We start from the raw sequence: 23,993 nt of genomic DNA, 5'->3' as shown, positions 1-23,993 counted from the left end.
AGACGGTGGAGCGGAGTGGGGGAGCAGGAGGAGGAGAGGAGGAGCCCGGTGGGGCCGGTGCGGGAGACAGCGAGCTGGAGCGCCTGGGGGAGGAGACTGAGAGCCGCTAACGCTGCTTAAGGAGGCGCCGCTCTGCACCCGTGGGCTGCCTTCTAGGACCTGGGCGAGGGCACCGCCTCCGGCCCGCTCCCCTCGGCCCTCATCTCCGGCTCTCGGTCGGGAGCGCGGGCGCCTGGAAAGGGGCCTCTCCCACTCCGTTACTGTGCTGTAAAGCGAGAGGGGCCGTTATCGCCCCCCCCCCGTCCCTCCCACACCCCGCTCACAAAATGTGCAGCCGGGAGGGTCGCGTCGAGAAGGCGCGGAGAGGGTGGGAGAGACAGAGCCCCGCGGCTGGCCGTGGAAGTCTCAGTCCTCAGACCCCAGCGCACGGCGGGCACGGCGGGGGGCAGGCTCCAGCCGCCGCAGCGGGGACGGCGGTGGCAGCGGCGCTTCTCCTGCGCGCCTCCGAGCACTCGGAGCGGCCGGGTCGGAGGCGGGCGGATTCCCAGGCAGGCCCTCCGCCCAGCCCCGCACCAAGCGCTCTCAGCCCGCCTCCCCTGAAGCCTGCGCATTCGCGCCGGAGCCTCTTTAAAGCAGAAGCGGGGGCCGCGGTCACGTGAGGTGGATTCCTGGAAAGTTCCTGGAAAGCGGCCTCCGCCGCAGCCGGGCGGGGCGCAAGGGGAGCGCGGACAGGGGAGGGAGGCGGGGGCGAGAGAGGCGCGCGGGGCTGGGAAGTCGCGCGCACACCCGGCTCCGGGGACAGACGTTTAACTCTTGCCATGTCTCGCCGCCGCCCCAGCGGCTCGCGGGCCTTGGGCTTCCCTTGAAGCATGAGCCTCCTCGCCCGCCGCTACCGGCGCTGCGCGGGCTGCGGACAGTGCGCCCCGGGGACCCGTGCGCACAGCCTCAGGATCCCGTGCGCCCACAGCCGGGGCGCCGGAGGAGCTCGGCCGGGCGCTGGCGGCAGGTACTGGTCCGGGGAGCCCGAAGGCTCTTCTCCAGGGGGGTCGCCGGGGAGGGTACCGGGGCGCGGCCGCGAGCGCGGGGCGGCCTTGGCTTCCGCAGTTCAGAACCGCCGGAGACAGAGTCGGAGCCGCGGCTCTGTCCCGCGGCCGGGCGCTGCAGCCTGCTTTCTTCCGCTCCTTCTAGGCGTCGGGAAGTCTCCGCGGAGTTTTCTCCCCCGCCGCAAACTGCCATCCAAATTAATAATCCTCCTAATAACCTGATCTGCCGCTCCTCCCCACCCGCCTGCCTCCCGCCCTAGCTCCTTTCTCCTCCCTCTCTTCTTCCCACCTCCTTGGTCGCAGCCGGAGGAAAAGCCAGCAGCTGGCCAGGGTGGGGGATTTCGGAGCCCGGGGGTTCTAGGCGATGGTCCCCGGCTCTTTTGTTTGCCCTCTGCGCAAGAATTCTGGCTGCCGCAGAGCGCATCCCCAAGGCATCTCGTTCCCAAATTAAAAGTCAACAGGGGAAACTCGGGCAGACACCCCTCCTCTCCCGGGCCCCTCCCGGTTCCCCCGCCCCATGTCCACTGGGGAGGCTGCCTGGTGTGGAGGCGGCGGCCGAGGCCGAGGTAAGGGCTCCGCGATCGTTGTCTTACACGTCCAGCGGCGCTAGCTGCCGCCTGTTCTGCCCCGGCGGGGGTTTCAGGTCCGAGCCCCCGCGAGGGCTGCGCGCTTGGGCCGATTCCTCGACAGCGCCCGCGGCGGCTGCCACTGCGCACGGCGGCGCCCCCCACCTCTGCCCCACGCGGGCGCTGGGAAACGGGCGGAGGGGAGGGTGCGGCAGCTTCCGCACCTTGGCGCCCCGGGCTGGCGACTCAGGGTGCTTCGTCCCGGAGCCCCCGGGCTGTGCAGAGTGTGAGATACAGGAGTGCCAATTTGGGGATCTCTCCTGTTCTTTCCTTTACAGTTTTTCTGCTTGTCCTTGACTAGGGCCTATTTGCCACCCTACCCGCAGGTGACTGCTCTGCTAGTCTGCGATTTCAGCCAGTAGCCCTGGGCGGGAAGACACCCTGTTCCCCACCCTCATCCTGTCCCTCCCCACCCCCTCCCTCTCGGCAACTCCTGCGTCTTGGAGCCCTGCTCTCTCTTTATCCTTTCTCTACAGCTGGGCCGGGGCAGTCCCTGGATGCTTGGGATTAAATGGTGCAGGAGTATAGACGTGGAGGAGTCCCCGGGATTTTCCACGTCTCTGTCTCCCCACCCACACCCCAGCCTCAGGGGTCCAGCTTGGACTGACCCAAACCCATACTTTCTTTTTGCAGGCAAACTGTGGGTGACCGCGCCTGCAGGGGACTTTGCCATTCGTCCACTGGAACCTGGGGAGGAAGAACCAGAAGCACCCCATCCCCTCCCCCTCCACCATTTCGGATACCCCGCAGGGACTCGTTTTTGGGTTCCCACTGACTTCCAAGAAGGACGCGTGCTCGGCTCTGACCCCATCGCGGGTGGCCACCTGTCTTTGCCGCGGTGACCTCTCTCCCATGACCCTGCGGTGCCTCGAGCCCTCCGGGAATGGCGCGGAAGGGACGCAGAGCCAGTGGGGGGCCGCGGGATCCGCGGAGGAGCCGTCCCCGGAGGCGGCGCGTTTGGCGAAGGCCCTACGGGAGCTCAGTCAAACAGGTAAGGAGCCGATCCGCCGCGACGCGGGCGACAGGGGTAGCTTCCCCAAAGACGCGGTTGCAGGCTTTGCTGGCGGGGAGCGCGGCTAGGAAACGGGGCCGCGGTGGGGAGCAAAGAATGGGATGGAACTAGGGCCCCTCGGTTCCCGTTCCGCCTCGGGGCGGGGGACCGCGGAGAGGATGCCCGCGCGGCCCTGGGTCCTTGGGAATGCGAAAGGAAAGTGGTTCTCGAGGGACTCTGAGGCCTAGGGGAGGGCAGAGCGCGAGAAGGGCTTCTTGAAAATAGCCTCGTAGGGCGCTGGAACCTTTGTTTGCCGCGGCCGCTCGGGAGTTGGTACACGGGCTTGAACCCCGGCGGGAGAAAGTGCCAGGCGCCTCCCTTTCCGCGGGGAACCGGCGCGGCGAGTGGGCGCTGCGCTGCCCGCGGCTCCAGCTGCATCCGGCTCCCGAGCGGAGCAGCCGCGGCAGCCCGGGATCTTGGCGGCCAAATTCCAAGGACCGACGGATTAGGGCGCCGGCGGCTGCCGCAGAGCCGGGCGGAAAGCGGCCGGCGGAGCCCCCGCAGAGCGCGGCCTTCAGGGGCTGCGCGCCCAGGGTGTTGCTGGTTTCGAGGGCAATCTTGCGCTTTGCGTGGCCCGCTGTCGTCTCTCGGCGTCTGAAAAAAGAACAGATTGGGAAAAAAAAATAATAATCTGGCAAACTACGCAAGCTTTCAAAATCTGGAATCCTAAAAGCTTACGTTTGGGGCTAAGTTGAAGTTTTGGTGGCACTAGGGAGAGGGAAAAGTCACTCTCAGTTCCGGTCTTTGAGTGCCAACCACAGGCTCTCCCCTCAGCGGGGCGGGCCGGTAGATTGCAGGTATCGGAGCTGTTTTTTTGGGTGGTGGTGGGGGGGAAGAGAGCACACTGTCAGACTTCTTATGCAAAAGGTCTCGAAGTCATTGCTGAAAACAGGATGGACCCTGGGATGACGCAAGCCGATCAAATCGAGAATGCTGGGGAGACCGACGGTTGTGATCGGATTTGGATTAGGGCAAAATCCGAAAGAGTTGCAGGTTGTAAGCTTGAAGTGCTAATTACCAGTTGGGGTTTCCCTCATTTCTCAATGACTGATAAGGTAGTTGTAATCAAAGCAACAAACAGAAGCTGTTAGACTGGGTCTGCACTTGGAGAAGACGTAAATAGCAGTGCTTTCCAAGGGCTTTGAACAGATGCAGCCCTGAACAGATTTGGGGGGGGGAGTAGGGTGGACACCAACCTTCCCAAAAGTTCTTTTGGTTTTTACCCTGTTGGAATTACTGGAGTTGGCCTCTCCACTTTTGTAAGGGCATGACTTTTAGTTCTAACTTCTGATTTATCTCTTAAGTTGCTTTGATTTCACTTGAATAGTGCTAGACGCATCATGCTTTGTCAGCCAGTGTGTCATATTGCAAATACTCTTTTGTTTCATTAGGAGAAAAATCTTCGGATAATTTAAAGAACAGCTACAGAAAGCTACTTTTTAAAGCCAAAAGCTGACTCTCAGTTTGGGTTCATAAAGTATAATGGGCCCACAGTTTCATTAAATTTCTACCGAAAGTATTTGTGGTAGTCTCTGGTAAACATTCACTCACACGTTTCTACTTAGAGCTAGAAAAACTGTTGCCAGGTATTTGCCCTATTTTTAAAATTCCTTATAATAACTATTTTACCCTCTTTTCTTTTTCTTTTTGACCAAAAACCCCAGGTTGGTACTGGGGAAGTATGACTGTTAATGAAGCCAAAGAGAAATTAAAAGAGGCACCAGAAGGAACTTTCTTGATTAGAGACAGCTCGCATTCAGACTACCTGCTAACAATATCTGTTAAGACATCAGCTGGACCAACTAATCTGCGAATCGAATACCAAGATGGGAAGTTCAGATTGGACTCTATCATATGTGTCAAGTCCAAGCTTAAACAATTTGACAGTGTGGTTCATCTGATCGACTACTATGTTCAGATGTGCAAGGATAAGCGGACGGGGCCAGAAGCCCCCCGGAACGGCACCGTTCACCTTTACCTGACCAGACCACTCTACACATCAGCACCACCTCTGCAGCATCTCTGTAGACTCACCATTAACAAATGTACCGGGACCATCTGGGGGCTGCCTTTACCAACGAGACTAAAAGATTACTTGGAAGAATATAAATTCCAGGTATAAGTGCTTCTCTTTTTCTAACCATGCCTCATATAGAGTCTCTCCGAATGCAGCTATGTCAAAGAGAACCAAAACTTGAGTGACTGCTCTGGATAACTACTCGGGATTCTAAAAACAGCTGAAGTCAATCTAATTTAAACCTGTGCCGAGGTAGCTAGGTATTTAAAGTTCCCCCAAATATTTTCACCTGAGAGTGATGCTTACCTTCCTGAGGCTGACCAAGACCCGTTAATCCTCTCAAGTTAAAAACAAAATGTCCCAAGGAAAGGCTGGAAGGAACGTGTTATCAGAATGCCTTAGTAGTAGGTAGTCTGAATGCCTTTCTGAGGTTCCTCCTTATTAGGTCAAAGGTCCACGCCCCGGTAGTAGGGAGAGAACTGGATGCAGGAGTACAGAAGGAACCCAACTGACACCAGGCTTAGCTTCAATTTTAGATGCCTGGTGGTCAGAGTCCCCTGTAGGCCATTTTCTCTTTTTGCATTCTTGATGTACCTAGGAGTTTTGTTAAACAGATAAGCTTGTGAGTATTTATCCTTCATTTATGCAATTAACCAAATCAACCAAAAAGGTGACCATGAAATCCTGTATTTGACTTTTTACTACACCTATGAACTCTCTCATGTGAATGAGTACTGTAGTAATCCGTTTTAAGGGAGCCTTATCTCAGAACTATTTCAAACTGGTGCACACAGAAAAGACTTTGTCTTTTCCTTTAAGGCTAAAGACAAGAATGTCATACTCTACAGGTGCAGCTCAACCCCTGTTAATAAAACCATGTAGATACAGACATTTGATCCTTTCAAGTAGCTGTGTCCCACCCTGTTGCCATTGACTTTTTGGAAATGGCTGTAGAAATTAACAAGTTGTCCTTGAATTGTCTAACCACAGACATCAGCAGTTGTCTCCCTTCTACCATGTAGAATACTTTGACTTAATTCTCTTCCAGATATAGGGGGATACCTGCCTGTTTTTTCAAAGTGTTTATTTACTGCTGTTACTCTTCGATTAGAATGTATTAAATAAAAAAAAAACTTTTACAAGTTGCACTTATTACTTTGGAATTGTAGAGAACGGACACGTTCATGGTAATAGTTGCCATAAAAACTCACATCACGTGAAATCAGCCAAATATTCGGCAAGTGGTAGAACATGACTTACCCTTCTCTAAAGTTATGGGCCGCGTTAGCCCTTTGCGTTTTGGAAAGCATGGTTTCGAAAGGACAAGTGTTGTCCAGTGGCCTGGTCTTTTACACATTGAATAGGCATCACACTAAAGCCCTGGGTGCTTCCAAAAACATGGTTTAGAAACTTACAAAGATTGTGACACATCCTGGTCTTCTATGGGTTGAGTAGGCATAATTCAAAATAAAAATTAAAAGTTTTATGGCTATTTATGTTTTGTCACACAGTCTCATGACTGTTGCGGATGAACCTCTTTAAATTTTACAGTCCAGACAGTATTCGTTTTGCCGCCTTAAAAAATACCTTGCATAGTTACGTACTCTGGTGTGTCATTGGGAAAGCGAACGTTGGAGATCATGTGTGTGCCCCAAAGTGAATTAGAAAATTCAGTTATAAATTATAGTAAAATCTGCTTATCTCCATGTCATGAAAATATTCACATTTTCATGAAGCTCTTGAAAAATGGTTTTGTGCCTGGAAGGAAAACCTAACCATGCATGTCCAAACAGCAGAGCCAAACACAAAAGATTGCTAGGTGTGCCTTAGAAAGAAATTTATTTGTAGCCTAAAATTTAAAGAAGAGCGATACTTTTGGGGGTCTGGTCTATAATGGGGACCTTTTCATTAGGGTCTTCAGATTCTGTGCTTAATTTGCCCCCTTTCCCCACTGACAACAGTTGTTTAGTGTGGGTTGTCTGATTTTTCTGGCAAAACCTCCACAGGATCGGGGCCAGGGGCTTTGGAATTTCTTTAAGGTCTTCTGCATTTCTGTTCTCATTGATTCAGACTCTGATACTTGTCACTGCTGAGGGTTGGACAGACAGGTGGGGTATGAGTACTCACGGGACTGTGGCAAGGTCTGCGTTAGCATTTAGCAGGTGGCTAGTTAGGAGAAAAGCAGAGGATAGCGAAGATCTCTGGGATGTGCGCTAGAACCATCACCTTATGTGTCGGTCTTCCCTGTTCCGAGTAAGTTGATAAGCATCAGGAGACAGTCTTTTTCAGGGCGCGGGTGTGGGGGTTGTTTTGCTGTGTTGTTGTTGTTGTTTACAAACATCGTTTCCTTACTGAGTTTATTGCGTGTCAAGTTCTCTCGCTCAGCACTTTACATGCTTTATGTCATTTAATCTTCACCCCGACCGAATGAGCAAAGTTCAGTGATCCCAGGAGGTACACCTGAGGAGGCATTCCAGGAACGTCCTAGCCCTTTTTATTCCTGGAGAGGAATTATGAAGAGCAAATTGCTGCTATTTCTACATTGATCCAGACGAACAAGTTAGAACAGGCTGTAAAAGGAAGCCTCAGCCTTTTTACTGCTGCCTCAACGGGAAAAGTGTGGGTACCTTCATTAATGTACTCTGTGGGATTCGCGTCACCTTGGCCCGGTGGGTTTTTTTCCTGGTGTGGATGTTAAGTCAGGAGAGGGTTAACTGTCTTACTTGGTTGCTGGTAAATGCTGCCGATTGTTGCTAGCCCCATTTTACAGATCGTCGAACCACCAAGTTAGGATGTGCACTTGACTAAATTATCCTCAACAGAGCCAGGAAAAATCACCAGTATGCTTTCCCTACAGAGGGCACTTTGGGACATCAGTGAGGGTATGTCTGTCTTATGGTTGTTAACTGTTAAAAGAATAGAGTACACAGAACTAACCTATATCTCCACGGACTTAAAATATTTTGATGTGAGTTTCCACTTTGAGCGGATTTGTGGCAGTGGAGTTTTTTATTCCATCGTAGTGGGCTCTAGGGACTGCTTTTTAGGTACTTGGGGTTTTTTTAGAGCTTTGGACAGTGAAGAAAAGGCAGTTTAGCTTATGAGCTGAGAGTTCTTTTTTGGCATGTCAGTAAGAAAGTCTTGACTTCATAGTAATTATGTAATCCAAATAGGTAACAGAATGGGACAGTTGTTTGGAGTGTTTATTTTCTTGGGAAGGATTTTTTCTGCTTTTAGAAAATTGTACCCTGGTAGGAGGGTAGGAGACAGAGACGTCATCAAATAATCCGAGGGATGGAATGTCCTGAGACCAGGCCGTGCCCTTCTCGGCTGTCGGTTTAGGCACAGGGTAGTGGGGGTTGAGTGACTGGTTCCATTTAAACAGCTGAGCTGAGGCCTGTCTTGTCTCTGTGGTCAGGGGCTCGGTTCTAATGCTTCTACGGGTTGTCATTCATTCTAGGCCTTTCATTTACTAAGAGGCCTGTCACCTCTCCCAGTTTTTTATTTCCTAGAATTTTAAAGCTTGAAATCACTTTTCAGATCATGTATTTTAGCTCTTGACACTTTCCTGAAGAAGGTTTTTCAGACCCAGGAGATTTGTGTGTACATGCTCACACACACACCCGGTTCAGCAACTCCATGGCAGGGTTGGTGTTTGAGCCCAGGTAGTCTAACCTCGGGTTTCATATTTGCAAAAGCTGCACCCTTCTACCCTGTGTGTGAATGGTCCGTGTTCCTCTTTGCTATCCTGCAAGCCCTACAGTGTTGTTTTTTTTTAAGACTTTATTTATTTGAGAGAGAGACAGCATGAGCAGGGGGGAGGAGGCAGAGGGAGAAGCAGTCTCCCCGCTGAGCAGGGGGCCCGATGCAGGACTCAATCCCAGGATCCCCAGATCATGACCTGAGCTGAAGGCAGCCGCTTAACCAACTGCACCACCCAGGCGCCCCCCTACAGTGCTTTTAACATCACATTTTTCTGCCTCTGAAAATTTAGAGCGGGCCTTTGGAATGCTATGTGGGATAATACCAGTTCTTGGCTCCTTCCACCCCAACCCTGGGGAGAGTTTCTGCTGGGGTTCATGATGTCCTGAATCCACATTAGAGTGTGGCATTAATTTTAACTCCTCTACGTTTCTAACCTATCTGCTGCTTTAAAATCTGAAACCTGCCATCCATGTGTGTTTTGTGATCTCCTTTCTATCTCTGCCAGAGGGGACTCACACCCAGCCATGGGTGCCTGGGTGACCCCCCACCCTCCCGTCCTCACCAGTGGAGCCCCTTCTGTGTTTTGCCCGTTCCTGGGCATAATGGCACAGTGAATTCCTGCCTGCCTTTCTCCCCGTTGTGTCATAAATGGGCCTTTTAGCTCATCTGACACAGCCCTGCTCAGCCTTATTTACTGCAGTGAAAGAGAGTAATTATCTTCTCCTTGAGTTGGGTAACCCAGTGATTTAAAATATCTAAAGATTAAATCTGTCCCCAATCTCTCTTTGATTCCTTTCAGGTTGTGAAACAAGGCGGTGGCCCCAAATGCCACACTTTGCTTATGGGCATGTTTTTATGTGTATGTGTGTGTGTGTGTTTGATGTAAAGTACCGGTCGCCCCTTCTTCACTGTTAAATTGCACTCCATTTGAATGGAAGGGAAATGCCCTCCACCCCTCCTTTCTCACCTCTGTAAGCATGAATCTGTGATCATTTTGTTTCTGTCCTCCCGCGTAGGCCTCTTTTGTCCTCAGATTCTCACCACATATTTTTGATTTTTCTGCTTTTTCCTCTCTGTGGCTTGAGTTCGGGTTCCTTCACTTCACTACTAAAGTAAAGTAACAGCTGTCGCTACCGTAGGCGGCGAAGAGCCCCGGGATCCCAAATGCCGAGATAGTAAGGAAGCTGAAATCATGGAGCAGAGCAAGATAGTCCTTCCTACGCCTTCAGGAGCTTTGGATCAGACTGGATGGACAAGTGTGGTCACCGGGAATGGGGTTCACATCAACAAACATGTACTGAGCCGTAAAAAGAAAAGTGCTTGTATAGACAACTCTGAACTCTGAACTACATCCTTCACGTGGAGGAACTCTGCCTTGCTGGAGAGATGGGGAGCACATTGTGTCAAGTATTACTCATGTGGTGCTGCCTCCGTTAGAAACTCAGGGAAGGGGAAGGCAAGCCAGAGTCCTAGTGAGAGGGAACGAGATGGTGCCAGCCACCTTCCTCTTCTGTCGAAGCATAAATAACCACCCAGCGAGCCCCTTTCCTGTGGCAGAGAGGGTGAGACTCCATCGCAGAACTTCCGAAAACTTTCCTAAATCTCCCCGCTTTCCAGCCACATTAAGATAAAAATTTGTTTTGCCAAACGGTTTTCCCTTGTTAGTTTGGTATGCTTTTTCCTGTTTAGATTTGGGTCCAGAAAGCTGCTGTGATCTTTAACATTCAGAAAAAATACTTTCCATGTTGTTCCTACCCAGAGAAAGTCCCATTTTAACATCCCCTCCGCCATCTTGATGAATTTGGCCTTTCTGAGGTTTCCACCATAGCTGCTTTCTCCCTCTTTCTGTTTCCAGGTTGTGGCCATCAGGTCGGTATTTGGTCAGAAAGCGTGTTTGTATTTTGCACATCTGATGAGGGCATCTGCTTTCACTTATCTGCAGTAATACGGGGCAGAGAGAATGGGGATAATAGAAGCCCATAAACACGTTCTAGCTAATAGTTTCAACTTCCTCCCCATTCAGTCTCCTTTGCTCGAACCACTGACAGAAAAATCAGCTGCTTCTCTGATCTCATTTTATTCTCCTCATCTGTCAGGCAGCGAGGCTCTTAATAAACAGCAGAGTGGCTAAAAAGATGGCCGAGTGCAGGAAGTACGGGGGATGGAGGATCAGTGGCCCGCCCAGGGCTCCTGAGAGCCGGACGGTAGATGGAGTGGCGCCTGGTCATTCATCCAGCGCTTCGCTGTCGGCTCTGTTCGTTACCCATGACCCGTCGCGGTCCCCAAGGCAGATGATCCTCATCCTGACGTAGGGTCAGATGTCCCCGGTAGCCAAATGCGACCTCGCAATGCCTGCCTCGTTCACTTTGCCTCCTCTGCTCACATAGGCATTTTATCATCTCCCATCTCATCACAAGGAGGGTGAGTGCGGTAAGGTATTTTGAGAGAGAGAGGGACCACATTCACATAAACTTTTCTTACGGTATACTGTTGTCATTGTTCTATGTTACCCTGTTGTTCATCTCTTACTGTGCCTAACTTATAGTTAAACTTTATTGTAGATATGTATGTATAGGAAAAAACAGAGTATACGTGGGGTTTGGTATTACCCGTGTTTCAGGCGTCCACTGGGGGTCTTGGAATGCATCCCCCGTGGAGAAGGGGGGTCCACTGTACTTAGGGATTTTGTGAGCTCAATCATTATGAGTAAATCATTGGCAGATTGAAATCAGCCACAGTGGGAATAGTTACGCCACAGAAATCGGCAGAAACAACAAATTCGCCTTTTTTTTCCTCCCTGGATGACTGGTTTAACACCACCACTGACCTAGGTATTAATATGTCCTCTGTAACTGAGACCTCACTAGAGTAAGATCAGTTTATTTGTATCCTTCTTTGTAACAAGTCCAGTGTTCAGAGCAGAATAGGAATGAACAAATGGAGGAATGCATTAAAAAAATATATATATGTGGGGCGCCTGGGTGGCTCAGTCAGTTAAGCGTCTGCCTTCAGCTCAGGTCATGATCCCGGGGTCCTGGGATCGAGCCCCGTATCGGGCTCCCTGTTCAGCGCGGAGCCTGCTTCTCCCTCTCCCTCTACCTTCTACTCCTCTTGTGTTCTCTCTGTCAAATTAAAAAAAAAAAAAGAAAAATCTGAAAAAAAAAAAAATACATGTGCCAATTCTATATTGAACTACACTGCTTCGTGGTCGATCGGCCTGTCTCTTGATTCAGTATCTTTTCTTAGTGACACAGTAGTGTCTGCAGATATCCTTGCAGAGTTGGGATAGGAGAGAGTAGGGAAGAACAGGACATTCTCAAAGTCCTATGACTCATATATAAAATACCTCTTTAGCTCTAACAGATCAGTGTCTCTTTTTTGCTTCTGGCTTCATTCATTCGTTGATTCATTTCATTATTTAATTTCCTTCCTCCTTTCTTCCCTCCTGCCCTTCTCAACCTGCTTTCTTCCCTCTCCCCTTTATTCTGCCAACATTTATTGCATGCCCACTGTATTATTCATGAGGAATACAAAAGAGTAAAAATCTGTTCTTGCATGACTGAGCTTTGATAGCCCAGGGGAAGAGATGGAGAGGAGAGGAAAGAACACTTAGTAAACAATCTCATGGGAACAATCTCGTGGGTTCTATGGCTTGCATTATCATTCCGTTTAATCCTTGCAACAGACTGGTAAGGTAGGTATTTCCCCATTTATTTAAAATGAAACTGAGGCTTGGAGAAAGAAAATAGCTTGACTAGAAACTGGTGAAATCATGGTTTGAACCCAGGTTTTGTTGGGCTCTGAAGCCCAAGGTCTGTGTCTCAGGATCCCACGTTGCATAGGAGCTTAAATTCTCTGAATGGTTTATTGTAAAATGCCGGGCTAAAGGCAGTAATAGTTACCTGTGGGCAAGGTGCCATCACCCTGCCATGAAGGGTTAGAGAAGAGCTCAAAGGAAGGTGCCTTATGTCGGCTCATGGAAGGGTGGTCGCAAGGAGTCTTTAGACTTCCTCAGTGAGGAAGGTGTTTCTCTGAGAGGTTGGAGAGGAGGGTAGGGGTGAGCTGGGGTAGATCTTGTAGATCTTAATAGCTTGGAATTTATCCGGAGGGCTGTGGATAAAAACTTCTTAAAGGCGGGAGTAACTAAACTAGGTTTGTGATTTATATCATCCGTCTGGAGCCCCTCTGGCAAATGTCCTGGACAAAGCAAGAGTGGAGTTAAGGAGACTGGGTCGGTGTGAGCTGCTAAGCACGGGGAAAGGAGGAGACAAGATTGGGAGAAGATGGGGAGGGGTGCAGAGGTTGACCCCCTTCCCTGTCTGCAGGCTCACATTTGCCCTGGAGTCTGGGGCTTTGGGTCCTGTACATGGATGCCTCCCTTGGAAGGTTGGCTTCCACACTGGCCATGCTGGGGGACTTGGCCGATTCCATTCTCAGGAAAGGAGGACGTGGTGGTGAGGAGCAGAATCTTGGACTATGACTGTAATTGGGGTGTAGGGGTGTGGGATCCCCTGGCTCAGGGGGTCCCAAACACACCAGGTTCAGCCACTCACCACTGACAAAATCCAAAGGCACGGAGAGGAGGGGGTGGTGAAATGAGGAAGGGATTTACTTCAGTGAGGCCCACAGCGGGAGGATGTCAGACTAACATCTCAAAGACAGCCTCCCAAGTGCCGAGAACACTCGAAGGTTTCTGTAAGGAGAAGTGGGAGAAAGGTCGGTAGGTACAGGCCTGTGAGCAGTAAAAGGCTGGTCATTGTCTTGGGGTCAACCACGTGGAGTCTTGCTGGCGTCAGGGCAGTCCTGATTGCCTGAGGGGGTAGTCTTGGTTCTCATCACGGGGTGATTTGCCTGCAGGGTCTTTTGCCTGAGTTCAGAGATAAGCTGGAAAGAATTTAATCAATTAGAAAGTATGGGCTGAGGTCAAAATGCAGGTAGCTGACATCGTCTTTCAGGACTGGGAAAACTTGGGGTCCATTTCTGGTCGTTTGACATGGGGCCAGGCACTGAATCTCTTAGGGCCTCTGTTATCTCATCTGTGAAAGGAGAAGCTTGGCACCTTCCTGCTTTTTTGACCCCTTCCAGTGACGTACCCCATGTGCGCAGATGTGGGCCCACTGGGATGGGAGGGGCCCCAGGAGAGGCAGGCTGCACATTTTTCTGGAGTCTCAGTTTCAACATAAATTATAGTGTAGATTTTACCTCTATGCCCCAATATATTATCATTTATTTTGAAAAAAATAACTTCCTTCTAACTGTGGACTTTTGCACAGCTGGAGGCCATTGCTTCCGTTGTCATCCTGGTTAGTTAGAAGAATTGTGTGTTTTCACCTGGCTGGGGCTCTTCAAAGGCGACCGCGAATCGAAGAGTCTGAGTTTGGGGCTTTAGATCTTGGTTGTGATGGAGAAACAGAAATCCCTGATGTGTGTCATCTATTCTCACACCAATTCTTTGGATACATTTTCTTTTTCGAGGGACCTGGAGGGCTGTCTTTGCTCCCTGACCAAGGTCAGAGATGGGCTCCTAGAAAATCGTGGGCACCAGCCGTGTTTTTACGAGTCATTTTTCCCACCTACATAGATTATTCTCATTTCTGATTGATCCTTAGTGGACAAGAAAACCACAGAGCTTTGTTTTCCTTTTCTTTGTCAAGCAGTTCATTCAAAGGAAAAAAAAAAGAAGAAAAAAAAACTGCAAAAGACTATTGGAATCTTGGATTCTTTGGTAAAATGAAAAGAATCTTGGAGCATGATTGATCCTGCCCCAATCTATCCACCTTGCATATTTGGACTTTCCTGGATCTGTTTTAAAGCAGGGCACACCTTTGAGCTTATGGGGGTGTGCAGCTGTCGCCGGCTGAACTCCGGGGGGGAGTTCAGCCATGATCGAGCGCTCCCACGAGATCCAGCTTGAACCTGCACTTGGTAGGCCATGGGATTGGTTACGCCCAGGGCATGCCCGTGAGGTGGCCCTTCAGTAACAAGCCAACTCTTGGGCTTCCGGGGAACTGGGAAAAGCTAGAACGTTTAGTAATGCCAGGCGCGGCTCTTGACACTTTACAAATAGGACCTCATTTAGCGCGCCCAACAAACCTGTGAAGTAGATTCTGCTTTTATCTCCACAGAGGGATTTAGTGATTTAAGAGGGAGAGCTGAGGTTTGAACTCAAGCCAGTATGACTCCTAAATCCAAGCTTTTATTCACTCTTGTGTCCTTTTTCTCAAGCTTACAAATGCCCTTAAGCTCCGAGGGCCCCAGCTAGCATGTACCATGATGACGTATGTGAGGCCACGTACCTTCTAGTCACATGTAGTTAATAGCAAGAAGGCTAGAACCCTGTCTGCCCGATGGGTAACTAGGGCATTATTGGGTCTTTCATTATGGAAGTGAAATGAGATGTGCCCAAGCCCTGAGCACCCACTGGGGAAGATCCATCTGATTTACTCCTCTTCTCCCTTCTGTTCTCCTTTAGCTCTCTATCCGGGGCAGCCATAACACACTGTCTTGTCCCTGTCATCTTTTTCTTTTCTCTGGAGGTAAACGAGATGAATAAGGTGTCAGTCATAATAAACTAGGTTATGCTACCAAACAAACTGCCCACACTCTTGGTGGCAGAAAAACAGCAACAGCTTCTATCTGGGGGGGAAAGGAGGAGACAAGACTGGGAGAAGATGGGGAGGGGTGCAGAGGTTGACCCCCTTCCCTGTCTGCAGGCTCACATTTGCCCTGGAGTCTGGGGCTTTGGGTCCCGCACATGGATGCCTCCCTTGGAAGGTTGGCTTCCACACTGGGCATGCTGGGGGACTTGGCCAGATTTCTCTGCCCATACGTATCTGCCAGATGTCACAAGTGGGGGTGGGGCTTCTCCTAAGTCATTTTAGAACCCAGGCTGCCAAAGCAGTCACCTCCTAAAACATGACCAAGGTGCCTAGCCAGTGGGAAAGGAGAAATCCAAGGATCTCTCGTTGGCATTTAGCTGCCCTGTCACTTCTCTCCACTCATTGGCCAGGACTCTGCAAAACGATGCCACCGAGACATGAGGGGGCCAGGCAGTCAGGCCCTGCCCTGGGCCGAGGAAGGGGGAGAAAAACAGAAATACTGGTGAACAGCAGTAATAATCACCACTTACACCGTGCCACATAAAGCTAGCTTCCTTCTCTTTTTTCTATTTTGGCTAATTCGACCTCGGATAACCTTTATAGGACACACATAGCCTCTTGAATTCCATTCTTCCTTCCCCTTTGTCTTCCAAAACTTTTTTCAAGTACTGCAAAATAGCTTCTCTCTTTCCTTTGTGTGAGCCAAACAGTCTTAAGTCTTGAAGTGAAATTATACATATTCAAGAGTTAGGGCTATTTACCTCAAAAGCTTCTGAAATAACCAGAAGTTCCTTCTGATCTTCATAAATATCTCTCCGGGCTTCCTCTCTCTGCTAAAATTATACCTGTCTTTTCTCCAATGCCAATATTCAGGATAAATGATGTTCCCATTCACTTCTGCTTACTGTTCTGTTTAACTGGCTATATGGTAATAGCATGGAACAGTATTACTTGCTCCCAATTTTCCATGGAACATGGAGGCAGTCAGGCATACGACAACTCAAGTGGACTTGGTGAGATAAACAGAACACCTTCTTACTAATTTTAATTTCGCTTCTGAGGGAAACTGTATTCTAAATTTCGAACAATGGGTTTGCAAACTTTGTTTTAGAATGCAACCTATTTCTGGTTTGGGTCTTTTTCTGTAGCATATTTATGTATAGGAAGAACACTAGAATAAATGCTGGTTTTCATGGATGATTATGCTCTACTGCATTCATGAGTTCATATCTTTGAAAAAATTAGAATCTGTACATGTACTTAATTTAAAACGTTATGAACACTATTTTTTGTTCATTCTCCATTTTTTTCCTACATTAACCCAGATCAGAAACTGTAACATCTTTGACTTCTCCCTCTTTATGTTTATCTCATTTATCTAGTCCTTCATTCACTCAGTCCTTCATCAGATATTTACTGAGCATCTGCTTGTGACAGGCACGAGGCAATCCAGCAGAAAGTTCAAAAACACAATCTCTGCCTCAAAGGGAGTCTGGGTGGTGGTAAGACACATGCCATCAACTACAGTACAGTAAGAGAATCCCTATAGTGAGGTATGTACAATGGGCAGTGGAAGCAGAGAAGAAACACCTGGGTCTGCTTGAAGACATCAGGGAAGGCAACAGAAATGGGACAGCTTTCGACCTGGCATTCATTCACAGCTTGAGTTGGCCTGAGCCAGAAGCAGGGCGAGGAAATTCCAGGAGTTGGGGGATAAGCCCAAGTTGGTGAGCAGAGAACAGAGCACCGAGGGTTTGGTTTGCCTTTCAGAAATGTTCACATTGTCTCCAGGAAGTGAGGAAGCTATGGAAGATTTTGACCTGGAGAATGATAGCATCAGATTTGATGGCAATATGGATGCTGGTCTGGAGGGGCGTGACCCCAGATCAGGGCTCCTTAATCCAGCCGCTGGGCTTGCAAGAGATCCCTGGATAGAATGCTTGGGATCTGAGAATTTGGATAGGAAAAAAAAAATTACATTGTTTCTGTCACTAATGTCTAACTGAAATCAAGCTTTTCCTTCAAATATAAATCTAGGCAACAGGTCACAGTAGAATTAGCAGAAGACATAAGTTTGTCACCAATAGAAATCAGGTATTTTCATATTACATATCATAAAAATATCGTATCACAGTTGTTGCAGATGTCTCAAAATAACCTTTACATTTTTCACTAAACTGAAATTTCTTTTTTTTTTTTTTTTAAGATTTTATTTATTCATTTGAGAGAGAGACAGACAGAGACAGAGAGAGCACAAGCAGGGGGAGAGGGAGAGGGAGAGGGAGAAGCAGACTCCCTGCTGAGCTGGGAGCTGGACATGGGGCTCGATCCCAGGACCTGGGAATCATGACCCGAGCTGAAGGCAGACACTTAACGACTGAGCCACCCAGGCACCCCTAAACTGAAATTTCTGTAGCCATCTAGACCCACAGGACATCTTATCGTTTAATGAAGTGATAAAGAACATATATTATTATGTCACAACTTAAAAAAAATGATATGTGCATTTTAATAGAATTCATCTTTGGTGATCTGCATATTTAATTTTATGATTTAAAAGGAGTATTTCCGAGAAGGGGTCCATAGTCTTTGCTGGGCTGCCCACCGGGTCAAAAAGGTCAGAACTCAAGTACCTGAGGAAGGAGATTGTGAGCAGGTGGTCCAGCCTGAAGCAGTGTGGTAGGGAGGAGGGTGAGGAGGAAGAATTTATGGGAGATTCTAGAGATAGTGGGGAACTTGTTGATAGATCTGGGACATAAGGCAGAGTGAGAGATATGCATGTATCTCCTACTCCCCCATTAGGTTTCTGGCTAGAGCAGAATTTTTCCTGTTGCTTTTCACATCTGTCCCTTCCTTCCCATTGCTAAAGTTCAGCTCTTAAACCTTTATTAATGTCATTCATGTAGTGAGGTTTTAAAAAAATAAAGCAGTATGGAAAGGCATAATGAAAAATACGGATCCCTTGGTCCGCCTCCTCTCCACCTGCCGATCTTACACTGTTTTGAACTCTTGCAGTGTTCTCTCCCCTAGCTAGATGGCAAATTCTGTACAGGAAGGTGCCTTGTAATCCCCACTCTGTTTCTCATTTTAGGTGTTGAATAAATGACTGATAGATTCCAAAGGCATTTCCTCTTTTGAGGTCAGCGTGTGCATCAATTATGCATACTCTAGTTACACACATTCTACCAACTGTGACATTGTAGGAAATTGGTGTTTTACCTAAATTCCCATGTTTTCTGTCATTTATCTTCATATAAAATAACACAGAATGTGCAAATAAAAATTCCATTACTTGGGCTTTCTGGTTGTTTCTGTGAAAGTGAGTTTAGTGTGATGGTGAGTTGAATAATCCTATGTAATCGCAAACCAGAAATTGAGAAGGTGGATTTGAAATTTCCACCCGTTCCTTTGTGGGGGACCAAGGGGGTAGGGGGGGAGTGTTGTTACTTGGCTTGGTAGCAGAGGTTAATTTCGGTTGTTGCCCATAGATTGCAGAGAGAGTTGCAGCTGAGCACTTGGTTGGCTGGCTGAAATTCCTTGTCGTGCTTCTTGTGAGGTCCAGGAATGTATAGTTCTGTGGTCTGCTGTATTTTGATGGTTGCCAGATAAAACTGATGTCTGGCACTTTTTCTAGGAAAAACACACTTAGACGTTTCCAAGTTGATTTGTAGGAACTTAGTGTTATTAGAATTTTGTGGCAGAACTTTTTCTCAAGTGGCAGAAGAAATAAAGGAACTTTAGTTTTGAGGGCTGTTAACAGCACCTTCCATTAGGGCCAAAGCTGAGAAGGTTGACAAAGTACGAGGTTGTTAATATGGATTTATGGCAAAAATAAGCAACTATCTGGACTTTTAGAGTTACTGATGCAATAAAATACAGTTTTAGCTACTGACACTAGATTAGCCCCCAAATTTTTAGAAAAAGGTACATTTCTCCCTTATTTTCTACATAATATTTCTCAACCCAGTAACTAGAGAGACTACTTTGGGGTTAACCTTGAGATTTGTTTCCTGTTACTGTTTTTTGGAGGGAGGGAGAGCAGGGTTTGGGAGAAACAGTACTTTCAGAAAAGTTAGCTTCCCAATTTGTACATGAAAATCACAGTCCTTTTCTTCATTTATATTATAAATATTCGAAGGGCAAGTTAGAGACTATTAGTGAAGAAGTGAGAGATATGACCTGAGAAGACAACGAGTTAACTTTTCTTTAAACTTACTGGCTTCTCCGTTAACACGGACTGGCTGGATAGCAAGTTTTTACTTGTTGGCCCTGCAGTTAAGCCTCAGAATACTCTGCGAGCAAAGTGACTGGTTTGTTGTTGTTGTTTTTAATGCATTATTGAAAGGTCATTATAGTGGAGGAAAATTTTATATTTGGAAGAACGTATTTAAGCTACAGACCTTCAAACCCAAATTTTCCCAAGACACTGACTGAGCAGGTCAATGCAGCGCCAGAAGAGAGAACTTGCATGGTTAATAAACGGGGGTAAAAACCGAGACTTGCTACGAGAGACTAGACCCGAGCCGGTTTTGATTTCTGTCTACAAGACCAGAAACGGAACAGCCCTGGAGATATTTCTAGGAACCAGTTGGAGGAGCAAGAAAAGGATGAGAGCGAGGAGAAGAAAGCCTGCGTGTGTCTGTCTGTCTGTCTGTCTGTCTGCGTGAGGAGGAAGCTCACTTGTAATGGTTTGCCTTCAGTCCCCTTGAGAGTTTTCGAAGGGCACTGCTCAGGTGACTCCAATGCCTGCGACACGTGCACGCGGGCTGTGGCCGGGGACGTGATCCCGGCGCCACTGGGCCAAACAGAAAAAGGGCTTTGTGTGTAGCCCCGCTTGCGCGCCGAGCTCCGTGGTGGCTCTGGCCCGGCAGCGTCCCGCGCCGCCCGGGATCCTGCGCCCCCCCCGGGACCCTCCGCCCCCCCCCGGGCCCCCCCCCCCCCCCCCGGCTCCCGCCCCCCCCCCCGGGACCCTGCGCCCCCCCCCGCGATGCAGCGTCGGGAGAAAGGAGCGCGCTAGACCCCGGCCCGATGTCAACGCGTTTAGCATTGGAAATACACCAGCTGAGCGGGGAGTTGAGAGGAAACGGCTGTGTTTCACATTTTGCTGTGCATCTAAGGGGTTAACGTCCGTTCACGTAGCCTGAGTTATCCTGATACCCGCGAGAATGTGGCTTCCTCGGATTGTCTCCTACGGGAGCATCCGTTCTGATTTTGCTAATGTGGGTTTAACATAAGCTTATAGGGTTAGCTAGTTTGTAATTATTCTAAAAGTAGCAACGCGGCTATTATTACCACGATTAGAAAGCAAATCGGTTCAGAAGCATAGGAAGTGAAAAATAAAATTGTCAACCTCCTCTGCAGAGGTCACTATTGTTAAAAGTTTCTTTTTTGTTCTTCCAGAATTTTAAAACACAAGCTAAGCACATATTTAAATCGTTTTTTTTTTTTTTTAAAGCACAAATAGTATACTATGCATTCTGCTCTGCAATTTAATATTTTTACTTTAATATCTGGGATCTCTCCATATCTGTATAGCCTTAGATACCTTTATGGAACAAAAAGCTCAACCACATTCTTTTCAACATTTACAATATTCTATCCTATGAATGCACCGTCGCTGATTGAATCGATCCCTTTCCAAAAGGCAAAATTTAGGTTGTTTCCAGTTTTCTGCTATTACAATGATGCAGGAAAAAAACCTCTGTGTCAACATTGCTGTGTGCTTATGGGAATATGTATGTTGAGTGCATTTCTAGCAGTAGAATTTTAGGGTCAAAGCGTATGCGCATTAACATCTTATGATATTTCCAAATCATATTCCAAAAGGGTTGCACTGATTAATATTTCAGGCTTGAATAAGTTACTGTCTTCTAAGTTGTAAACATAGTTGAGGGTTTTCCTTTAAATACTGTTAATTTTTAAACAGCATATTTAGTATTGAGACCAAATGAGTTTGTTCATTTGCTAATTAAATGACCTGGAAGTTAAATTTCCATTCCAGAAATGATGTCTCTGGTATGTTAAGTGCCCTATCCTGGGGCCTTTAGAACCAGCCAGAGGCCTGGCCCAGCACCCAGTTTGAGAACCTCAGACCCAGCCTGATCCGAGACATCCGGAGCTAGGGAGTAGGCACATGGCTTCGTGCTTCGACCAAGGCTCCAGGTAAAACAACAACCTGTCTTTAGAAATCTTAGGGCAGAATCAGAAAACCTTTTTTTTTTAAAAATGTGTAATAATATAATCTTCAATTAGTTCTGTTCAAAAGACATTGATTAAGCACAGCCATGGTACAAAGTTCCTCCTGAAAGAAGCCTGTCATCCCTACTGTCTGTTTATCTCAATTTTCTCTCTTTTTGCTTTCTCTTTTTGTATTTGTTTCTTTTCCTATCAACCACTTGCCCTCTTGCAGCCCCTCTTACTACCAGAGCGGTGGCCAGTCCTACGGACAGCTAATTGCTTTCCTGGTTCTGGATAGGGAAATAATTTTGTGTGTGGTTCTGACCACAGTGATTTGATTCTGTATCTCGATTCTAACCCCCCATGGGATAGTTAATCTGCTTATGACTTCAAATGCTTCGAGCGGTCCACCGATGCAGAAACACTTCATTTCTTATTTTTAATTTAAGGTTTTTGTAGTTAAAACCTATTACAGATGAAAAGATACAAGTCACATTTCAAAACCCTTGTGGTCCGAGTGGCTATTAAGTTGCTGTATAAGTCATCATAGTAGCACCCCAAAATACCTTTTCGATTATAGCCAACTCTTTGGGAATCACAGAACTTACACACGTGTTTTATTTCACAAATGACCTGCTTATTTGGAAAATGACCCCTTTAAAACCTTGCTCCCTTGCCCTTGAAAGTCATCTTAAACAAAGACACAGTCACATCAGAATAGGATCTAGGTGTCAGCAAAAAGGAAAAACAAACAAACTGAACTAAATTAAAATAACTTTCCCATTTCAGGTCTGAGCCCCTGTGGCTCTGTAAGCAACTCCACTACCATACAGAGACTATGCCTTAAAATAAAGGAAATAAGCCAACAGGCATAGAAAGACTGCCTAATTAAAACTTCTAATTTCCATCTCTTAATTTCCCAGCAACACATTGGAAGCCAGCAGGAAGAGAGAGGAGGTAAAATGTGTCGTTCCAATGTTGTCCCTAAATAGAATGTTCTTTACAACTGGCAGGAAGCACCTGGGAGATTATTTGCTTTGGAAATTTGGAAATAAATTGTTTTTGAAATAAGGGGAAAATAAATTGGTTTCTAAGGTCAGATGCTTGTTAACATTTTCACATACATACATTTTTATAATATGAATTCTGAAGGTAATGAATTCAAGTTAATAATGTATTTAAATTTAAGGAGAGATGAAGATACTGTTAAGATAGGAAATTGAGATAGGAAATTTTAGCTAAACTCTGAATCTCTTCTCATTTTGACTAAAATTGACCTTCAGTATTACAGTACTTTCATTTTTACAGCTCTTTACATATTCTGAAAAAAAGCTTAGAAGTGAAACAAAGATGTTTCTTAACTATTATAATTTCTACTGTCCAACTCTTGTAACTTTTTAAGTCCTTTAAGACTTTAGAAGGTATTCTTTACCGGATCTATCCTTTAATTAACAATTTCCTAATGGAGTGGTTATGATTTTTCCATTTTTCTTCTCCATGAGAAGAACTCTTCTGGTTCCTTTTATTAGTCTTATTTCCTTAGATGTGATTCTATTTTTATTTTGCAGTTAATATGAAATTAATTCATTGTAGAGAATTCTGTTGCTCTGATGGCTGATAATATGAATTCATATTTGCTCCCATTGCTAGAAAGAATGTTATGTAAGAGAGTTAGTGGAGGAATATGAGCTCCCGAACACTGGGAGTTACGGGAAAAATTAGTACTTGTGGGCCATTAATCTTTATGTTTTAAATAAAAATTAAAAAAAGAATCTCACCGTTATGTAACCAGTACTTTAAGCAACTTTTACTACATTCTGCTACTATGTCAAATTGAATAAGCCAACCAGAAACACAGAGTACCAATTCTTCTTGTCAGTAATACTTTAAAAGTAGAGATTTATTGAGAGTTCTTTTGTTACCTTGACTTCATTACTTTTGCAAAATATTTGATGGGCATTAAACTCAGATTTACTAGTGTACTTAAAATCTTGTCAAAATGAAACAAGCACTTCTTGTCATAAGTATTACTGATTTAAAAGAATTTGTGAGGGGGGTGGCTATGCTTTCGGAATCTCACTCATGACTGAAAATAAAATATGCTCCACCATTTTTTTTCTTTCTATAATAGACCCATATTTTACTGATTCCAAGTCACTTTAGGAAAGCCTCACATATTTTTACTAATTTTTGTGATTTAGCTCTAAAAAGGAGTTGCATTTTAGATCATTCCCTTTTTTAGCCAGCTGATTTATGTATTTCTGCAGCCACGGCGCAGACCCTGTCACTATAAATTCATCTGAAAGACCAATTCTTTCGGCAATTCTTTGTTGTTTTGAGTTCAGAATTTCAAGTGGGTTTGTTGTCAACTTTAATGTACCTTTTGAGAATAAATTGAGTCTCCAGTTTCGTGCGTGTGTGTGTGCATGTGCGTGTGTGTGTGTGTGTGAGTGAGTGATGCTCGCGCGCGCCTCTGGAGCTGGAATGCCTTTCTTCAGCCAACTGAAAACGGAGCCCGATGCTTCTCCTCTCAGAGACTCCATCTCTTTTCAGTAGTTTTACATTTAGTTAGTTCATGACCAAAAGGAAAAAAGGGCCCTCATTTTTCTTTTTAATTTTAAACAACCCCAGTCTACAGTCTCGCTATCTAGCCTTTGGGAACTTGAAGCATAGGGCTGTTTGGGGCTTTATGTCTGGTCAATCTAATAGAGTCTATGTTCTGTTGGCATTGAATGTGTGATTGTATCTTATTGTAGTCAATGGGTTTACACAGAC

General features: G+C 46.8%; 1 protein-coding gene across 2 annotated transcripts; it reads left to right on the top strand.

Moving 5' to 3' along the window:
• The first annotated feature begins 741 nt into the window (after positions 1-741).
• Positions 742-6,221, top strand: SOCS2 (suppressor of cytokine signaling 2). 2 transcript variants are annotated; one of them, XM_034987842.1, is made up of 3 exons: positions 742-1,006; positions 2,303-2,660; positions 4,385-6,221. In XM_034987842.1, exons 2-3 carry the CDS (start codon positions 2,522-2,524, stop codon positions 4,840-4,842), a joined length of 597 nt encoding a protein of 198 aa, XP_034843733.1. In that variant the 5' UTR covers positions 742-1,006; positions 2,303-2,521; the 3' UTR covers positions 4,843-6,221. The 2 variants fall into 2 exon arrangements, with proteins under 2 accessions (XP_034843733.1, XP_034843734.1); XM_034987843.1 differs by lacking the exon at positions 742-1,006 and adding an exon at positions 1,317-1,609.
• The last annotated feature ends 17,772 nt before the right edge of the window (positions 6,222-23,993 follow it).

Source organism: Mirounga leonina, unplaced genomic scaffold (genome assembly GCF_011800145.1).
Source record: "Mirounga leonina isolate KUSES-001 unplaced genomic scaffold, KU_Mleo_1.0 Mir_418, whole genome shotgun sequence".
Taxonomy (NCBI): domain Eukaryota; kingdom Metazoa; phylum Chordata; class Mammalia; order Carnivora; family Phocidae; genus Mirounga; species Mirounga leonina.
Note: the sequence above shows the minus strand (reverse complement) of the source record. Positions and strands in the feature narration are given on the sequence as shown.

Bases quoted from the DNA above. Each gene is read 5' to 3' on its own strand.
- SOCS2 (XM_034987842.1), top strand. From the start codon at position 2,522: ATGACCCTGCGGTGCCTCGAGCCCTCCGGGAATGGCGCGGAAGGGACG. The intron at 2,661-4,384 runs GTAAGGAGCCGA...CAAAAACCCCAG, and splicing joins ACGGGAGCTCAGTCAAACAG to GTTGGTACTGGGGAAGTATG.